This window comes from Amblyomma americanum, chromosome 7, assembly GCF_052857255.1.
Source record: "Amblyomma americanum isolate KBUSLIRL-KWMA chromosome 7, ASM5285725v1, whole genome shotgun sequence".
In the NCBI taxonomy this organism is placed as follows: Eukaryota; Metazoa; Arthropoda; class Arachnida; order Ixodida; family Ixodidae; genus Amblyomma; species Amblyomma americanum.
Window position 1 is genome coordinate 44,899,447 of NC_135503.1, and position 15,193 is coordinate 44,914,639.

General features: G+C 46.0%; 1 protein-coding gene across 1 annotated transcript in view; it reads left to right on the plus strand.

The window, feature by feature from the left end:
• Positions 1 to 9,339: 9,339 nt before the first annotated feature.
• LOC144098999 (SEC14-like protein 2) overlaps positions 9,340 to 15,193 on the plus strand; it is a 38,946-nt gene continuing 33,092 nt past the window's right edge. The window contains exon 1 of the mRNA XM_077631989.1: positions 9,340 to 9,498. Coding sequence (XP_077488115.1) covers positions 9,445 to 9,498 — 54 coding nt within the window. The 5' untranslated portion in view covers positions 9,340 to 9,444. The remainder of the gene's footprint in view (positions 9,499 to 15,193) is intronic.

Genomic DNA, 15,193 nt, shown 5'->3' on the forward strand with positions numbered 1-15,193 from the left:
CACACTATGTTTTAGACGCTCGTGGAGACATGCGCAAAAGATACATGCTGGAGGTGTGCCTGCGAGATGACTTGTAAGTCAGTTTTGGGGCGAAGGAAAGGTGTCGGTATGCAGCCGCCGACACAGGTAAACTTCCGTTCTTAATATTCAGCGGTAAGGTAGAGGGCGCATAAAGCGGTCCTGACGGCGTAAGTACTCTGCTTAAGAGAAATTCCCGACTGACACAAGCCTCAGGGGAAACCTATTGCGCGCACGACGGGGTCTGCGAAGCTTCTGAAGCTGGAAGATTTTGTGAATGCAAGATCCACCAGCTTTTCATCTCATGTCTCTCATCAGATGGATTCTAACGTACTCATATACGATTTACATTAAAATTGAGTACACTTGATTTTGTGGCTCTTGCCATAAATTCATTCTTTTTGTCGGGGAGTGTAAATTAAGGTAGGCAAATTGAAAACATTCCACATAAAAAAAAATTCGTTTTATGCTTTGCGTACCCGTAGCATACAAAAGTAAATACAACAAGATTGATTAAAAACCTATCTACGTTCAGAAATCTTTTGGTCCTGAAACCGTTCGAACCATAACGGAGTGTCACTCCGGAGCCGAACCTATAACTGAATCCGATAGGGGCGGAACCGAACCCGAAACGTACCCGAAAGAATTCGGGTTGGACACTCTGGCCCTAACCACTGAGCCACGGTGGCAGGTGCGCCACGAGGGAAGGGATAAAGGAGGGAGTGAAAGAGAGCGATAAAGAGTTGCCGTAGTGGAGGGCTCCGGAATAACTTCGGCCACCTGGGGATCGTTAACGTGCACTGACATCGCACAGCACACGGGCGCCTTTTGCGTTTCAAGTTCGCTGGCTTGTAACATTTCAACGAGGACGAGGAGTAGGCTATCAGGCGAGGTAAGGCGCGTGCATTTCTGCAATAGTCTCGTGATGGTTAGCATGATAGCAAAGGAGGATGGGGGCAGCACACAGCGGTAGCAGAAATATCGAGAAGAGAAACTAATATAAATCCTATTCGTTTCTCCCTCTTGTATTTTTAAACGATAGATCAATACACCGATATGACTTCTATACGTCTATTCCTGTACTTGTGTATAGGTTATATTGGTGTAAACCTCTATCGGCCTATTGTGCTCGTATAGTTAAACGCTCTAGATTGAAGGTTAATACAGTCAGACACTTCTGAATAATGAAACAGCAAATGCGACTCTAAGGGGGCCCTCCTACCAATATCGTCGGCACAGTTTCATGCCGGCATAGTCAAATACATTGCACCTGCTACAACCATTGACAGGATCACGCTGTCAGGCACTAGACGGCTGATCAAGACGACACCACAATTGGCCGATTCCCTTGTTTTGAGGGCAGCCTTTGAGAGGAACCTGTCTCTTAATTTTTGGGTCGTATCTAACCATAGTTATCTCCAATGCTTAAAGGAACAAGCACAAAATTCCCCTCGACACCATGATGCGGTATGCAATATAGAATCTTCAACGCTGAAAGGAAAATGCACGAAATTGCACTTGACATCATGATGCAGTTGAACATTAGAAGCAAACAATAAACTGCACTGAAAGACAGACTAAAAAATTTTTGTTCACATATATTGTCAAAAATAAAAGCAAAATTTATCGGGGAGGAAACCGAAGTTAACAGCAGGAATCGCTACGCAAGGAATGTGGATTTGGGCTCGGTTTCGCATTGCAATTTCTGACCGTGTTCAATTCCGGCTTCCAGATCTGAAGTTGCACTTTCTGCCAGTCACATCTCTTGGCTATACTGGCCTCGGTCCGAAAAGCGTCTCCTAAGGTTCTGCTGGGACCATTCAAAAGTAGTCGCTGACCGTGTTTATGTGTTCGTTATTCGAGCTTTACTTTCGAAGTCATTTCGATTTAACGGAAAAAAGCTTTTCCGAGAAAATAGCCAGGTTAAAAGAGGCCGGCTACACAGATATGGTGATTTCTTGGGCGTATGAAAAGCCGCTTAGGTCGACGAAAGGCAAGCGGCCAGAGTTAAACAGGAAAGATGCTAATGTGGGAAAAGAAAGAGTAGTATTTCCTTATGTGCATTGTCTGCTGAATGGTGTTAAGAACGTTGCGGAAAGACAAGGCGTCCTCGTGGTGTTTTTCGCGGCAAAAAAAAAAAAGGCGTTTAGCGTGTGTCACGCATTGATCAGACATGTTGCCGCGCCTGTACGGCCAGGAAGCAGCTGTGCGGATCGAAACATGCGAGCAGCTCTATCGACTGTAGCACCGGTGTGGTGCACTTCCTTCGCCCTGTGGCCGAACATACATTGGCCACACTGGCAGATGTTTAACGCGCATCTTAGGGAACACATGTGATCTGTAAGATGTGGAAGCTATTTTAATCTGGCCACATATTGTCATTCCTGACTTGCAGCCCATATTACGATAAAACTTTAACCCTGCTTAAGAACACAAGGAAACTCACTACAGATATTTAGCGTTTAACAAAGAAGGCAAATACAAAATCCGGAAGTGAAAAGCTGGCGGAAGATCGGTTTATGGTTTATGGGGGTTTAACGACCCAAAGCGACTCAGGCTATGAGGGACGCCGTAGTTAAGGGCTCCGTAAATTTCGACCACCTGGGGTTCTTTAACGTGCACTGACATCGCACAGTACACGGGCCTCTAGAATTTCGCCTTAGAAATTCCGCCGCCGCGGCCGGGATCGAACGCGGGTATTTCGGGCCAGCAGCCGAGCGCCGTAACTACTGAGCCACCGCGGCGGGTCACTGGCGGAAGAAAGCCGATGACACACTACCTCATTAACGTCATCTAATACTAGATTAAATCGCAGTGGTGGAAGACAGTATTCTTACTTAAGCTCTAAATTTTCCCGTTTTAAGTTTTTCTTTGTTGGTAGTTTGTGTTCCTGCCATCGTTTGAGACAGAAACCAGTGTTTTCTACACAGCACCAAATAAATAATGTTTACTAGCCCTAGGAATGGAAGTCTTTCAGTAATGACGCGAACATCAGCTGTTGCTATCAGCTGGAGACGCTGCTGAAAGTGCTCAAACAAAAACATTGGCCATTGCTTAGCCCAAAATGAACAAAAAAAAGTGGCAGTCCAATGGAATGAATTTTTATTGTGGGCACAGTGAAGCCAGGTTCTTCTTTCCTGTTGCCTCCTTCTTCTTCGGGCTGACGGGTTTTACGGAAACTCCAGAGAGATCAAAGACAAATTATGTATAAGCGGGGAAGATTTTCTGCGCACCCCACGGACTACCTCCGCGGCTACTCGAGCGTGGGGTCTGCCCAGCTAGCTCCAGAAAAGCCGACTCCTGAAAAGCAGTGCGGTGGCGATTAAATAGGAAAATATCCCCCCCCCCCCCCTCTCTCCGCACACAGAAGTAAAAGAGATAAACTAGACCTCTCCCTGACGTAGTTTGGAGCTTTCCAATTCGCCAAAAGTGATGTCAGGGTTTTTCACCCTTCTCCGTAAAGTTACCCGCGGATAGCGTAACATCGCGTACCACACGCGCAAACGTCCAAACAGACCGATGGGGTGAGCACGAACCTTCGGGATTCCAACCGGACCGCACGCCAGCAACCAACACAAGAGCATCTGACACCTCAGCCGCGCTCAACGGGCCACGCGGTCGCTCAGTTCCTATGATGCCCGTGCAGCTCACTGCAAACATGCTAGAACAAACGCTGTGCATCGTCGTATAGAACAAAAAATAAGGTCTGGCTTTCTGTCCAACTCACGGACAATCCCACCGTAAACACTAAACACATAAAGAGAAAAAAAGACGACGCATCGAACCTTACAGACACCTTCGTCAGCTTTATAATGGCCTATGTGAAGTGTGCTGCTATGCAGTGCCTGAAAATGCATTCAGTAAGCGAACAACGATCCCGAGTCCAATAACTTTCCTTTGTTACCGGCCCCGGTGTACGCTGGCTATGCCGTTTAGCTGCCCAGCATGAGGTCGCGAGTTCGAATCCGAAATAGACAGTCGCGTATCAAACACGAAGGCGAAACGGAGAAACGCCTGCGTACTGATGGTAAAGCATTCCACGGGACCTAAATTAATGGAAACCTCTTCCCCACATAGTGTCTCATATCGTCCATGTGTTTCCTCGGTCAGCAAGCAAAGCCAGAGTTATCAATGCAGTCTCCTTTTACACGGTTGAAAGAAATAGTGGAACATGCGCTTTTATCGCGAAAGCTATCACATGTCGCATCAGAGGGAGTGTCGACTTTCGGAAAATTCTCTCGTACGTGTCAGTTTGCTGGCCGGAATGTGAAACGTTTCTGCCTTTGGTATAGCACAAGATGACAAATTACCCACCAGTGATAGAGGGGGCACGAGCTTTGCTCTGGCCTGATGCTCGGTTTATCTTTGGTGAAACGCTCGAAAGACGGGCATCTGACCTAACCTTGTGCAAAGAAAACAAAAAATTCAGCGGGCACTTAAGACTGCTTACGTGTTGTGAGGGCGAAAGCAATGTGCGTTGTCGTGAGGGTTCGACCTCGACGCAGGTTGCGCACTGCTGAGAAATGAAACGAAGACGCGCCTCCCAACGCTGATTCCACAGAGGTCCCGATGAAACACTTGGGCTCTCGGTTCAAGTACCGACCTCGAGCTCGCCTCCAACCTGATTGAGAGAGGCATGCTGTTTGCAACGAGAAATCGTGTGACACCACCCAGAACGGTATACGACGAACGGTTGGATGCAAAAGTTCCTTCTTTGGACACTAAAAGCAATGCATACTCGAATGGTCCATGATTAAAAAAGAAAAAAACAAGTGGCTTTTCTTTCTACAGGCATCATGAATGACAATTTACCAATATCCCTCAAGAGCTGTGTACACAAGAGCTGTGTCGTACCAGTACTCACCTAAGGGGCAGAAACGTGGAGGCTAACGAAAAGGGTTCAGCTTAAGTTAGAGACAACACAGTGAACTATGTAAAGAAAAATGATAGGTGTGACGTTAAGAGATCGGAAGCGGGCAGAGTGGGTAAAGGATCAAACCCGGGTTAATGACATCCTAGGCGAAATCTAGAGGAAGAAACGGGCTTGGGCAGGGCATGTAATGCGAAGGCAAGATAGCCGCTGGTCCTTAAGGAATAGATTCCAAGACAAGGCAAATGTAGCAAGGGGCGGCAGAAAGTTAGGTGAATGGATGAGATTAAGAAGTTTGCGAGGACGGTAGCCGCAGCTGGCACAAGACAGGGTTAGTTGGAGAGACCTGGGAGAGGCGTTTGTCCTGCAGTGGGCGTTGTCGGGCTGATGATGATGATGATCGGAACAAAATTTTCCTCCAATGCCGTGTTTCGTTGATCGTTCTGCCAACTTCGATTCGACGTGCCAAAGCTGCATTACGTTGTCTTACAGTGCAGATCTTAGGCACCCGTTCCTCGGTGTCGTCGTTGTCGGCGTAACCGGTTGTCCAAGTAGCAGAGCGAAACGCAACTTGGAAGGTGACTACCACAGGAAGATCCAGGAGGGTGGCTAGCAGCGTAAGGCGCCACCTGCCAGCGGTGGCGTGGGAAGAGCTCAGCTCAAATTTCGCTTTGCCGACTACCGTAATCGTTGTCAGTTCTGTATCTGCCAGAACGTCTACCTTTACTGAAGATGTTATAGGTTTTACATGTTATGTAACCGCACTACATTGAAGTCAGTGCCTTGTGAACAAAATATTATTAATGACATGTGTAAAAGTAATAAAATAAATGTAATTTCATTACAGTAATTTGATTAAATTTCCTCATAATTTGTAATGATGTGAATTTCTCTTATTGTCTAGTAATTTCATGTCATGAAAAAACTCAGTTTTTCGCAGCAAAAGTAATTAATTACTTTCGAAACTGTTTTATTAAAATCGGTTGCTAAAATTTTCTCCAAACGCCGTCCCATAGCGAGAAAACCAAAGAATGTCTTTGTCGCTTTTTAATAGAAAATTTGGTGCTTCTTTCCCCTTATTTTCTTTGCGAGAGATTTCCTAACTAAACTGAAAGGCGATGCATTAAATCTGGCGATGCAGTAAATCAAGAAATCTGAAATCCTTGCAAGAGCTGTGACCACTGTATTTCCTTATGTGCACGAAAAGTCGAAAGCAATTCAAAAGTGATGACATTAATTTTCGGAAGTAAATGGAGTTCATCTGATTACATGCAATGAGCAGCTATTGTTAATGCAACTTAATTAGATTTTCATAGCGCGATTTAGGAAATCGATAGGTACACTTTTAATTAGTTCACAAAAGTAACTTGGCATGCATGATTTATGTTTTTTTGTAGGGATCAATTCTTAGACCATTTTAGCCTAAATATTTAAAATAGACTAATAAATGTGGAAAGCAAATTTTCTCACATAATATCACACCAGTTTTTAGCAGATGTGTATTGTAATCAGGCGAGTATTCTCATCAATGATATCTCCCTCACAAACCCAAGAACTCTGACAAATGTTTCAAAACATTTTATGGAGGGGGATTTCTACACTACAAGGTAGCCCTAGCAAGCAGCGAAGTCTGCCAGTGAATTCAGTTTACTACAGTAGCAAGTGATTGATTGATTGATTGATTGATTGATTGATTGATTGACCAACCGGCCGACTCACGTAGAGGCGAGCTGGCTGGTTGGCTTTTTGGGCGACGGGCTATAGTGAGACAGTGAACTGTACCATCCGTCCATCAGTATGTGACAACCCCATACACTGCGTGGGTCCACATGGGATGGAGAGGCAGAGACACCGCTAGACTCTGCTGGAACAAAGCAGATATATTCAGGTATTATATATGATCGAGTGCACGATTCATAGGCTGGGGCGCCCAACTTAAGCTTACGTGCCGCTTGTGCTGGCGCCGGACTCTTCGTCAGAAGGAACGGAGGGAGTGCGGAGTTTGCCTTGTTCGTTCGCTGAGGCTCAGCTTCTGTCCGATGGCTTGGGCTCTTCGGGCGCTGGTAAACCGACTGCCCAGCGGTGTCGTATCGGTCCTGCTCGCCTCCCCCACTCACTCGCTTTTCTCCTTTTTTTCCTCCCCTGTCCTTTCGGGCGATCCTTGTTTCTAGGCTGGAGGAGCGTCTCCCTAGCCCTCCTCTCAGCGCTGACGCCTGTGGCATTCCCCGTCTTCCCCTGGACCTCCCACCGGCTTGGGTCTTTTCTCCTCTGGCCGACGCCCCTGCCGCTCTTGCGGGGTGTGCTTGACCAGCTGAATGCTTGTCGGCGTGCAGATAAAAGTGACGCCTAGGCTGTCGGCCTTCGGACTCCTAATGAGCCTTGGCCCCTGACACCTGACGATTCCTGGCGCCATACAGTCTCTTGCTCAAGAGCCTCTGGGGTTCCACGGAGGGGAGGATGTCGCCGGACATAGCGGCCCTCCGGAGACACGCAGCGCACTGCAATCAATCAATCGATTAATCGGTAAATTATCAGTCAATCGGTCAATCAATCAATCAGTCAGTCAGTCAGTCAGTCAGTCAGTCAGTCAGTCAGTCAGTCAGTCGATCTATCGATCGATCGGTAAGGTGGGCCACCAAGGTCGCGTGACCTTGCGGCACCATCAGAACCTGCCCACCGGGTTGTGAGCAAATCTGCTCACCGTGGCAGTGGCAGTTAAATTAATGGTTGGTCGCGTGAGGTTACTCGGGAAGAGAAACCTGGTTCGCAGCAGCCCCACCGGTGGCAACACCTGCCATCGCAGGGCAGTAACGCATCGCTCAACCGTTGCACCACTGCGCCAGGAGGGGTATGATGACTCCCCGTGGTCTATGAATGTTAAGTAGAGAACAACCAATTCTGCATATTTTGGCATTAACCCACAAGCTATCGTGTCATACCCTTAAGGCGGAACTCAAGTTTACTCTCCAACTCTTTTTCTTTTCAAAAATCGGGCCTCAAAGCTAAATGCGCGTTACAGTTAGATGTAAAACCGAAACTACGCTACGAATAGCCCCAGCGTCACTTCTAATACAACTTCCTGGGTAAGCCTTTCTGCTCTGGCAGTGGCTTGGTTGGAATCTTGGAAATGTCGTCGTGTTATAGAAGGAAAAAGGGAACGTCACCTTACGGTTCGGTGTCAGATTTTGGAGATTTTCTGAAATGCCATTCTCGTCACTGCTGCAGCGCAAAGAATTTACAGGTCGCGCGCAGGTGAGACCGAAACCGAGCGACCGGAGATAGCGCTAGACACCCCATCGAGCGCGCGTCACACAGCGGCTCTTACCAGATGAAACCTTTCTAGGAACTGTCTACGAATTACCATGCATGAAATGTAGTAATTTTTTTTACATCGACGAGACTGAGAAAAAAAATGTCAGGGCGATTTAGCCTAGTTATGCTAAATGCGAATTAGATGCGTTAGCACTTCGGTTTTCATTTCGGTTTCTGTTCGAGCCTAGGCTTTCAAGGTCAAGTTGACTTCAGACAAATATCAGCAAAATCGGTGCGTGAGGGCTTCAGTGCTAGCGCACTAATCTTATCGAGACACCTGAAGGAACATACACTCTATATCACAACCAGCATGCACACCACGCTCATCAAACTGATTACAAGGTCGTCTGGATCCAATGCTTCGATCTTATATTAAAAAAAGAAACCTGACGACCCACCTTTCGCTAGAGTCTCTATTCATCCAAACCACTAAAGAAAAAATGAACAGGAATGAGGGCACCTTGCCAAGTATATATCCTTGACAATTACGTCGTATTGTTCGCATATATATACGCAGCCGGTCTTGTTTCGCTGATAGTGAACAAGTAACACGCAGAGGTTTCGAAATGTATTTCATTAAAGTGGACTATGGCCAGTGATTGCATCTCCGTTTCATCTGATCAGGCTCGTGATTACCTTTGCGAAGTGAGAAAGAGATAACGATAAGTGCTTACACTTGCTTTTTTTTTTATTGCCAGCAATATCGGGACCATGGCGACCCCTTTCACTGCGATGACAGGTGGCTGCTAATCGGTATGTATCCCTTCAGGCGCCACGAAACAGGTGACATTTACGAAGGCTCTCGGGGGAGTCTCCCAGAGAAGGAAAGCCGCTTGTACTTATTTATCGCCAAGCGTTTTGTGTAAATATTCGCCAAAGCCATTTCACGTCTGACACATAGCGATGAAAACTTCGGATAATTCCTGATTAATTGGTCGTGTTCGTGAACTGGCTGCAGCGAAGGAATTACAGCAGAAAAAACAGCGGCGATTACCGTGACGAAATCGCCGGCAACCTTGCTTCACGGCGGCGCGGCGGTACGGGCCGGAAAGGGGTCTGGCTATTTGTCTGATCTGCCGCGCAGCGGCGCCACAGGCAGCGACGAATAGGGAGCCGCGTCGCCGCCGGAGGCCGCTGATAGGCACTCACGCATACCACACATACTCCCACAACGTACTCGGCACCGCGCCGCGACAGGGTGCTCTTGGAGCTACGCGGCTGTGTCGTACGGAACAGCTGGAGCAATGAGTGATCACATCGGAGGACTGGGTGAGCGACAGGAGGCCGCTTTAGACAAGGTGGGTACCGAGGGTTGCACGCCGTGAATGCGGTTCTTTTCTTCAGCAAGACGGATACGTGAAATGAACGCTCTAGCTTTAAGCGGTGCTTGTTTAAATGTCATAGACGAGCTCGGGAAGACTATAGTCATGGACAAAAAGTCTTCAGGGTGCAGATTCGCGGAGGAAAAAATGGTGGGGTTTTAACGTATTTAAACCCAGTAGACTTGCAAAAACGTGTGTAGCCCTGGTTGCCCTTGGTTCTGGTTTCCCGGGTCTTCGGCACGTCTGGCGACGATATTAGACTAAGGTTACGCCGCTTTGATCTGTTCTGTCCGCGCCGCAGATGGAAGTTGATGAAGACGACGATGTGCAATGCACAGCGCGAGAGTGTGTTGTTATTATTATTCTCATAATTTTGAAATCAAACCTCTCATCCCTTTTCTGTTCATGAGGAATAATTCACCGGTGTTGCGCTTCCACGTGCTTTTCCTTTTTATTAACTGCGTTCAGGTGAATAGTCACCCGATTCTTGGCCGATCCCCCTGTGTGGGTATGTGCCATCTTTTGATAGGCTAACAACAACAGTATAACACGAGGCGTGATCGGCTTGTGCATGTCTCCCGCAATTTTGATGTGCTGGTGCAGTGCAGTGTATGAAGACATGAGAACGTGTGTCTGCATCGCGGAACTCTATGCGTGTACGTAAAGCATTTGGTAGCTTAGCGGGTTTGGTTTCCGTGCAGTAAAGAAAAACTGCGGCGATAGCATGGTGCTCTCATGTACTGGCCAGCGAAGCTGATCTCGAAACCCGGTCGCGGCAGTCTTTATTTATATAGGTAGGTTCGGCTTCAGGGATGCAACGGCTTTTCCAGCTTCAGTCGTGAAGTAGAGCTTTAGCTCTAAAAATGATTCCTGCATTGCCTAGCTGGCCAGTCAGTTGGTATTCGTTCTAACGGACTAAACACGCATGTCTCCTCATTCATCTACGTTTTTACTTGACCCGCTTTGTCTGACCACGCAGAAGTATTTTTTTTCCGCAAACCCGCATTCCTGAAACTTTTGTTCATAACTGTACGTTTTGCGAATTTGGTTAAGTAAACTGGTCCGCGAATACACGCTCTGGGCTGTGCGCGGTACTTACATACACTTCCTTGTCCCCCTCCCCACCTCTTTGTAGCTTCATCTTCTTCGTAGCCCGAAATCCATGGTTTTCTAACCTGAACTATGAAATTCGCACCAACCTTCTTTTTTACGCTTGCGATAAACAGGTGAAGCTTTGAAATAAGATAATAAATCATAAAATAACTATTTGACTAATGGTTTATGCTGTAAGAGCTGTACAGAGACTGTGACTGGCTGACATTTAAGCATCGATGTTCTAGACTTGTTCTATGAGTCACGCAAACAGAAAATTATAGTTGCTGCTAAAGAGTGCATCACCTGCGCAGCATAATTATGAACACAAGTTTGTGGTACAGTGTAATATTTCTGTGCAAGCGTTTTTGAAGCAATTGTTTAGATGCCTTGCATCTTCTTACGGCTTGTGATGTGGAGAGTTTTTCGTTTAAAAATGGGGAGTCTGTATTGGTTCCGAGTGGCATCTCTTTTGGACATTTTTCTCTTGAAAGTAGACAGAGCCATCGGTTAACCTTTGTAACCTTGCCACGTAACCTCTGTAACAACGAATTCTTGATTTTAGTCACCAGCAAGGGGTGAGAGGGGGGCATGGTTAACCGTATTGGTGGCTCTGTAAAGATGTTTAAAGAATGAGGCATACGTCTAAACTTTATGTTTGAGCTCCCTAAAGAAAACTAGCTCTATTATATTTTCAACATTGCTCTACGTTTAGAAGGAGCCCATAAATGTTCGCTTTTTTCCAACCTAAATCTACGAAAGCTTCCTAAAACTTTTCTTCGGGACAGTCGAAAACGGTAAAGAGTAGAATCCTTCTGTCCCATCTGCGTGCTGCCCTTGGAATGAGTTCAACCATGCTTCCGCACTGTGGCGGTTAGCTGAGCGTCAAGTGACCAGATAACTGCATCTTTCTATCCGCGGTCTTTAACTGCAGTACTATGTGAAAAATTAGTAATAAATGCCAAATGTGACTGCACTGTCCATATGCATGTTAACATATGTCACATCACTCTAAAAACGTTGCGCAACGTTATTGGGTTCATGTTGTTTTCCGCTCCCATAAATATCTCCAGCTTGTGTGCGCCAATGCAGAGAGGGATTGATATGTCACCTAACAATGTTACATTTTCATGCCAAGTCAGCCACAAGATACTGTAGGTGTCTTACGAGTGCGAAGTTGTCTACGAGTTAGTTTTTTTCCCGGGTTAGTTTATATCGGTTACACTGTTGCGTTTACTTTCGTCTAAATTAGCATTTCAGGAATCTGTCATCTACTGCGAATTCCCACGTCGCTGCGCTTTGCAAGGGTTTCGACGAACAGGTGGATCGTCCGATTTTCTCGAAAGCACGAATTTTATATCACCGCCAGGGCTGTGTCACTCGGACATTGTTAGAGGCGTGTTTCATTAAGAAAAAAAATCAAACAGTGTGTAAGCCGGCGACCGGTATCTCTTGCCGATTGCGAGGTGTGATTTTTCGATGCGGCATTAAGTTGTGACGGACAGCATTACTTTGAGTGTACGGCTTCTGGGTTTGCTGTTCTTTTGGTTCACTGCGTATATATTTGTCATCTTCCTTCATAACAAAATTAGCTGTCAGTCTGCGCTTGGCCTGTCCAATTCCGTCACCTTGTCGTCCGCGTCTCCTTGCGCAGAACAGTTTTTCGACAATGACTGCCTGACCTGTTGACTCACTTGAATTATTGGCTGACTGACCTGCTCAATGACATATTGACTGACTAATGAATTATTGAGGGACAAACTTGCGTACTGACTTGTTGGCCGACTGACTGAGTTGCTAATTTCATTAAGTTTGCATTGACTGATTTCACTTACTGACTTTTTGCCCGGCTTGCTCGCTCACCTGATAGCTAAATTTTGTTTTTTGTCATCCCTGAGCCTAGATTCTTTGGTTGCTCTCTTTTCTGCGCCATCCCTGTTAATGGCATGATCTCCTGACTTAGCACTTTAGAAAAAGAGCAGGTATCGGACGGAGACATCTTTCAGATATCCGAGAAAAGAAAAGGAGAAGGAGTAATGGAAACTCCACCCCTGAGTTCACTCGGATCATCTTTCGTGCACGATTATCTTAACAGAAACCCTTATTATCAGAGCACATGTCACTCTCACATCCTCACACTCCAAAAGCGTCGCGGCTCGGAGATAGTTGGCGCCGAGAATGTGAGATCGGTGACCTTCACGGCTGCCTATGTTTGGCAACCGTGGTAACCTTCGGTGGATTCTACGCCGCGCGCCAGTACACAGATACCAGCTTTCTTTCTTATATATATTTTTTTTCTTGCACGCTTACGCCTAGCTGGAAGTTTCAAAATATTATTCTCGGCGTCATCCTTACACCAAGTCTGCGCAAAAAAAAAAATGCAGCAAACAAGCAGAAAAGAGGTTGCGTGGCTAATAACTGAGAATCAGAAACTCATCAACCCCTCATTTTCTTGCGTCGCAGCAGTGTAGTTGCTGCAAAATGTTGCTTCTAAGTACAAGGTAGTTAGAGAGTTAGGTGAATGGTAAATTAGAACAATTAGCGTATTAATGGCGGGACTAAAATAAGGAAGCCGTTAAGGAATTCTCGACACTACAGATCAGCTTCAAAGTCGCTTTCGTTTTCACGAAGCTCCTTGCTTCAATATATCGTTATACTCAATGTGTCTGCTTAAGTATTTCTGGATGCGAGAAAAAAACCTGGGCTCGTTAACTCAGCTTTATCTAAACCTTTCTTTCGCTGTTATGTATGGGCGCATTTGATACGAAAGGATAATCAATAGTAACCAGAACATGTGGCTCATCAGATGCAGGTATACATAGGTTGTAACGTGGGGTTACGAAAAGCTCTTGTCACTGGCGAGAGTATTCAGGCTGTGACTACGCACTGGCACACTAAATTATTCTAATATTTTTCGTGTTAGCGCGTCATTGCCTCACACTGCAGTTCCAGGCTCTGTTAATGGAACGTTCCAGCTTAGGCGTAGCGACATCAACAGTCAGACAGATGCTGAGTATAAATGGAATTCAGCATGCTCCGACAGGCTTGTACGACGTTCTGATTACAAAGAGGCTGCCTCCCTTGAAAACTGAACTTTTATAGACTAAAAGAGGCCAATAAATTGAACGCAGCTATCGTACAGGTATAGTCGCAAAGAGCCAGACGTTCGGATTTTACTAGGAGCAAGATTGGATGCATCTGACCCCAATGTCCCTTTAACGCACAGTTCATGGCGTTTTTTTTATTTATTTTTTCTTTAAGCATGAAAAACTTACGGACACACTGTTAAGGCTTTAGAGGCGTCACAAACTGAAGCGATACGTAGGACGGGCGCTGGAGTCTCGTACGGAGTTTGTATTAGATTTGCTAGGATAAAGAAGCCACTACTGGGTCAGGACAGAACTAGTTCTAAGGGAAACGGTGGAGGCCTTTATTGTGCAGTGGATATAAAACTTGCTGATGGAACTGATGGTGATGATGAGCTAGTGAAACTTATAGGTGACGTCAAATATGCATCAGCTAAATCTTTTTCTGGTCCAAAAACTACGGATCACTTTCCTTCCACTAAGATATACGCAAAGAAAACGTACGCTAGTCAGGTCTGGAGTACACAGCCTGCGATTCCACTGCAGTAGGGATGATAAGGTGAAATTATAGGTGTGAGATGTTGCACTAGCTGTGAGATAACCAGAGGAAAACGCCTATGTGAGGGCGAAGAAAGTGGTGGAATTGGCAGTGAGTAAGATGATGACGGCGATGCGGTTGGCATTTCAGTGCATGAGAATAGTGGGCTCTGATACTCCTGGCAATTTCCAGCCATCTTCTTCTTCTGGCTATAATGAAGACAACTGCACCAAACTCTGGCCAATCCCCATCTTGGGTATTTGCCTTTCCTTCAGAGACAACAACTGAAGAGAATACGGTACATCGTATGCACTCCACTAAACTGCGAGCTTTTTTTTTTTCATTTCGGCTATGTGCGGCTCTTAGCCGAAAGCGGCGCTTTTATTTCAAGCTTTAAACTATGCTTCGTATGAAAGTTATCTGCGGCTCTGTTCATTGCATTGGAAATTCCTGTAGCTAAAAAAAATTAACAATATCCCGGGACACCGCATACCACAAATTCAAAATCCGCCAGCAGACGAGCTGCAGTGATGACCTTCTCAGCCGTCCTGTCGGTGCAACTTCGGGGTCGGTCGCTGCTAACCATTCCGTGCGTGGGAGTCTGAATTCTGCTTTAAATGACGCAACTTCACAGCGGTGCATGCTGAAAGATGACCGTAATGATTGTAGCAGGCAGCTGCCGTCATCTGGCAGCTCCCCGAGGAAAGTTACACAAAGAAACTTATATACATCAGATGGTTTATGGATTATGGAGGTTTAACGTCCCAAAGAGACTCGGGCTACGAGGAACTACCCATACAAAAATGGTCTATAGACAGTGTATAGACGTATTAGACTCTATTGCCTTCCTATAGATATTTATTTTTGTCTATTCATAGTCTATAGACTGTCTATAGACAAATGTCTACTAAAAGTGTGTGGCCATAAATCTGTAGATTGTCTATAGACTTTCTAT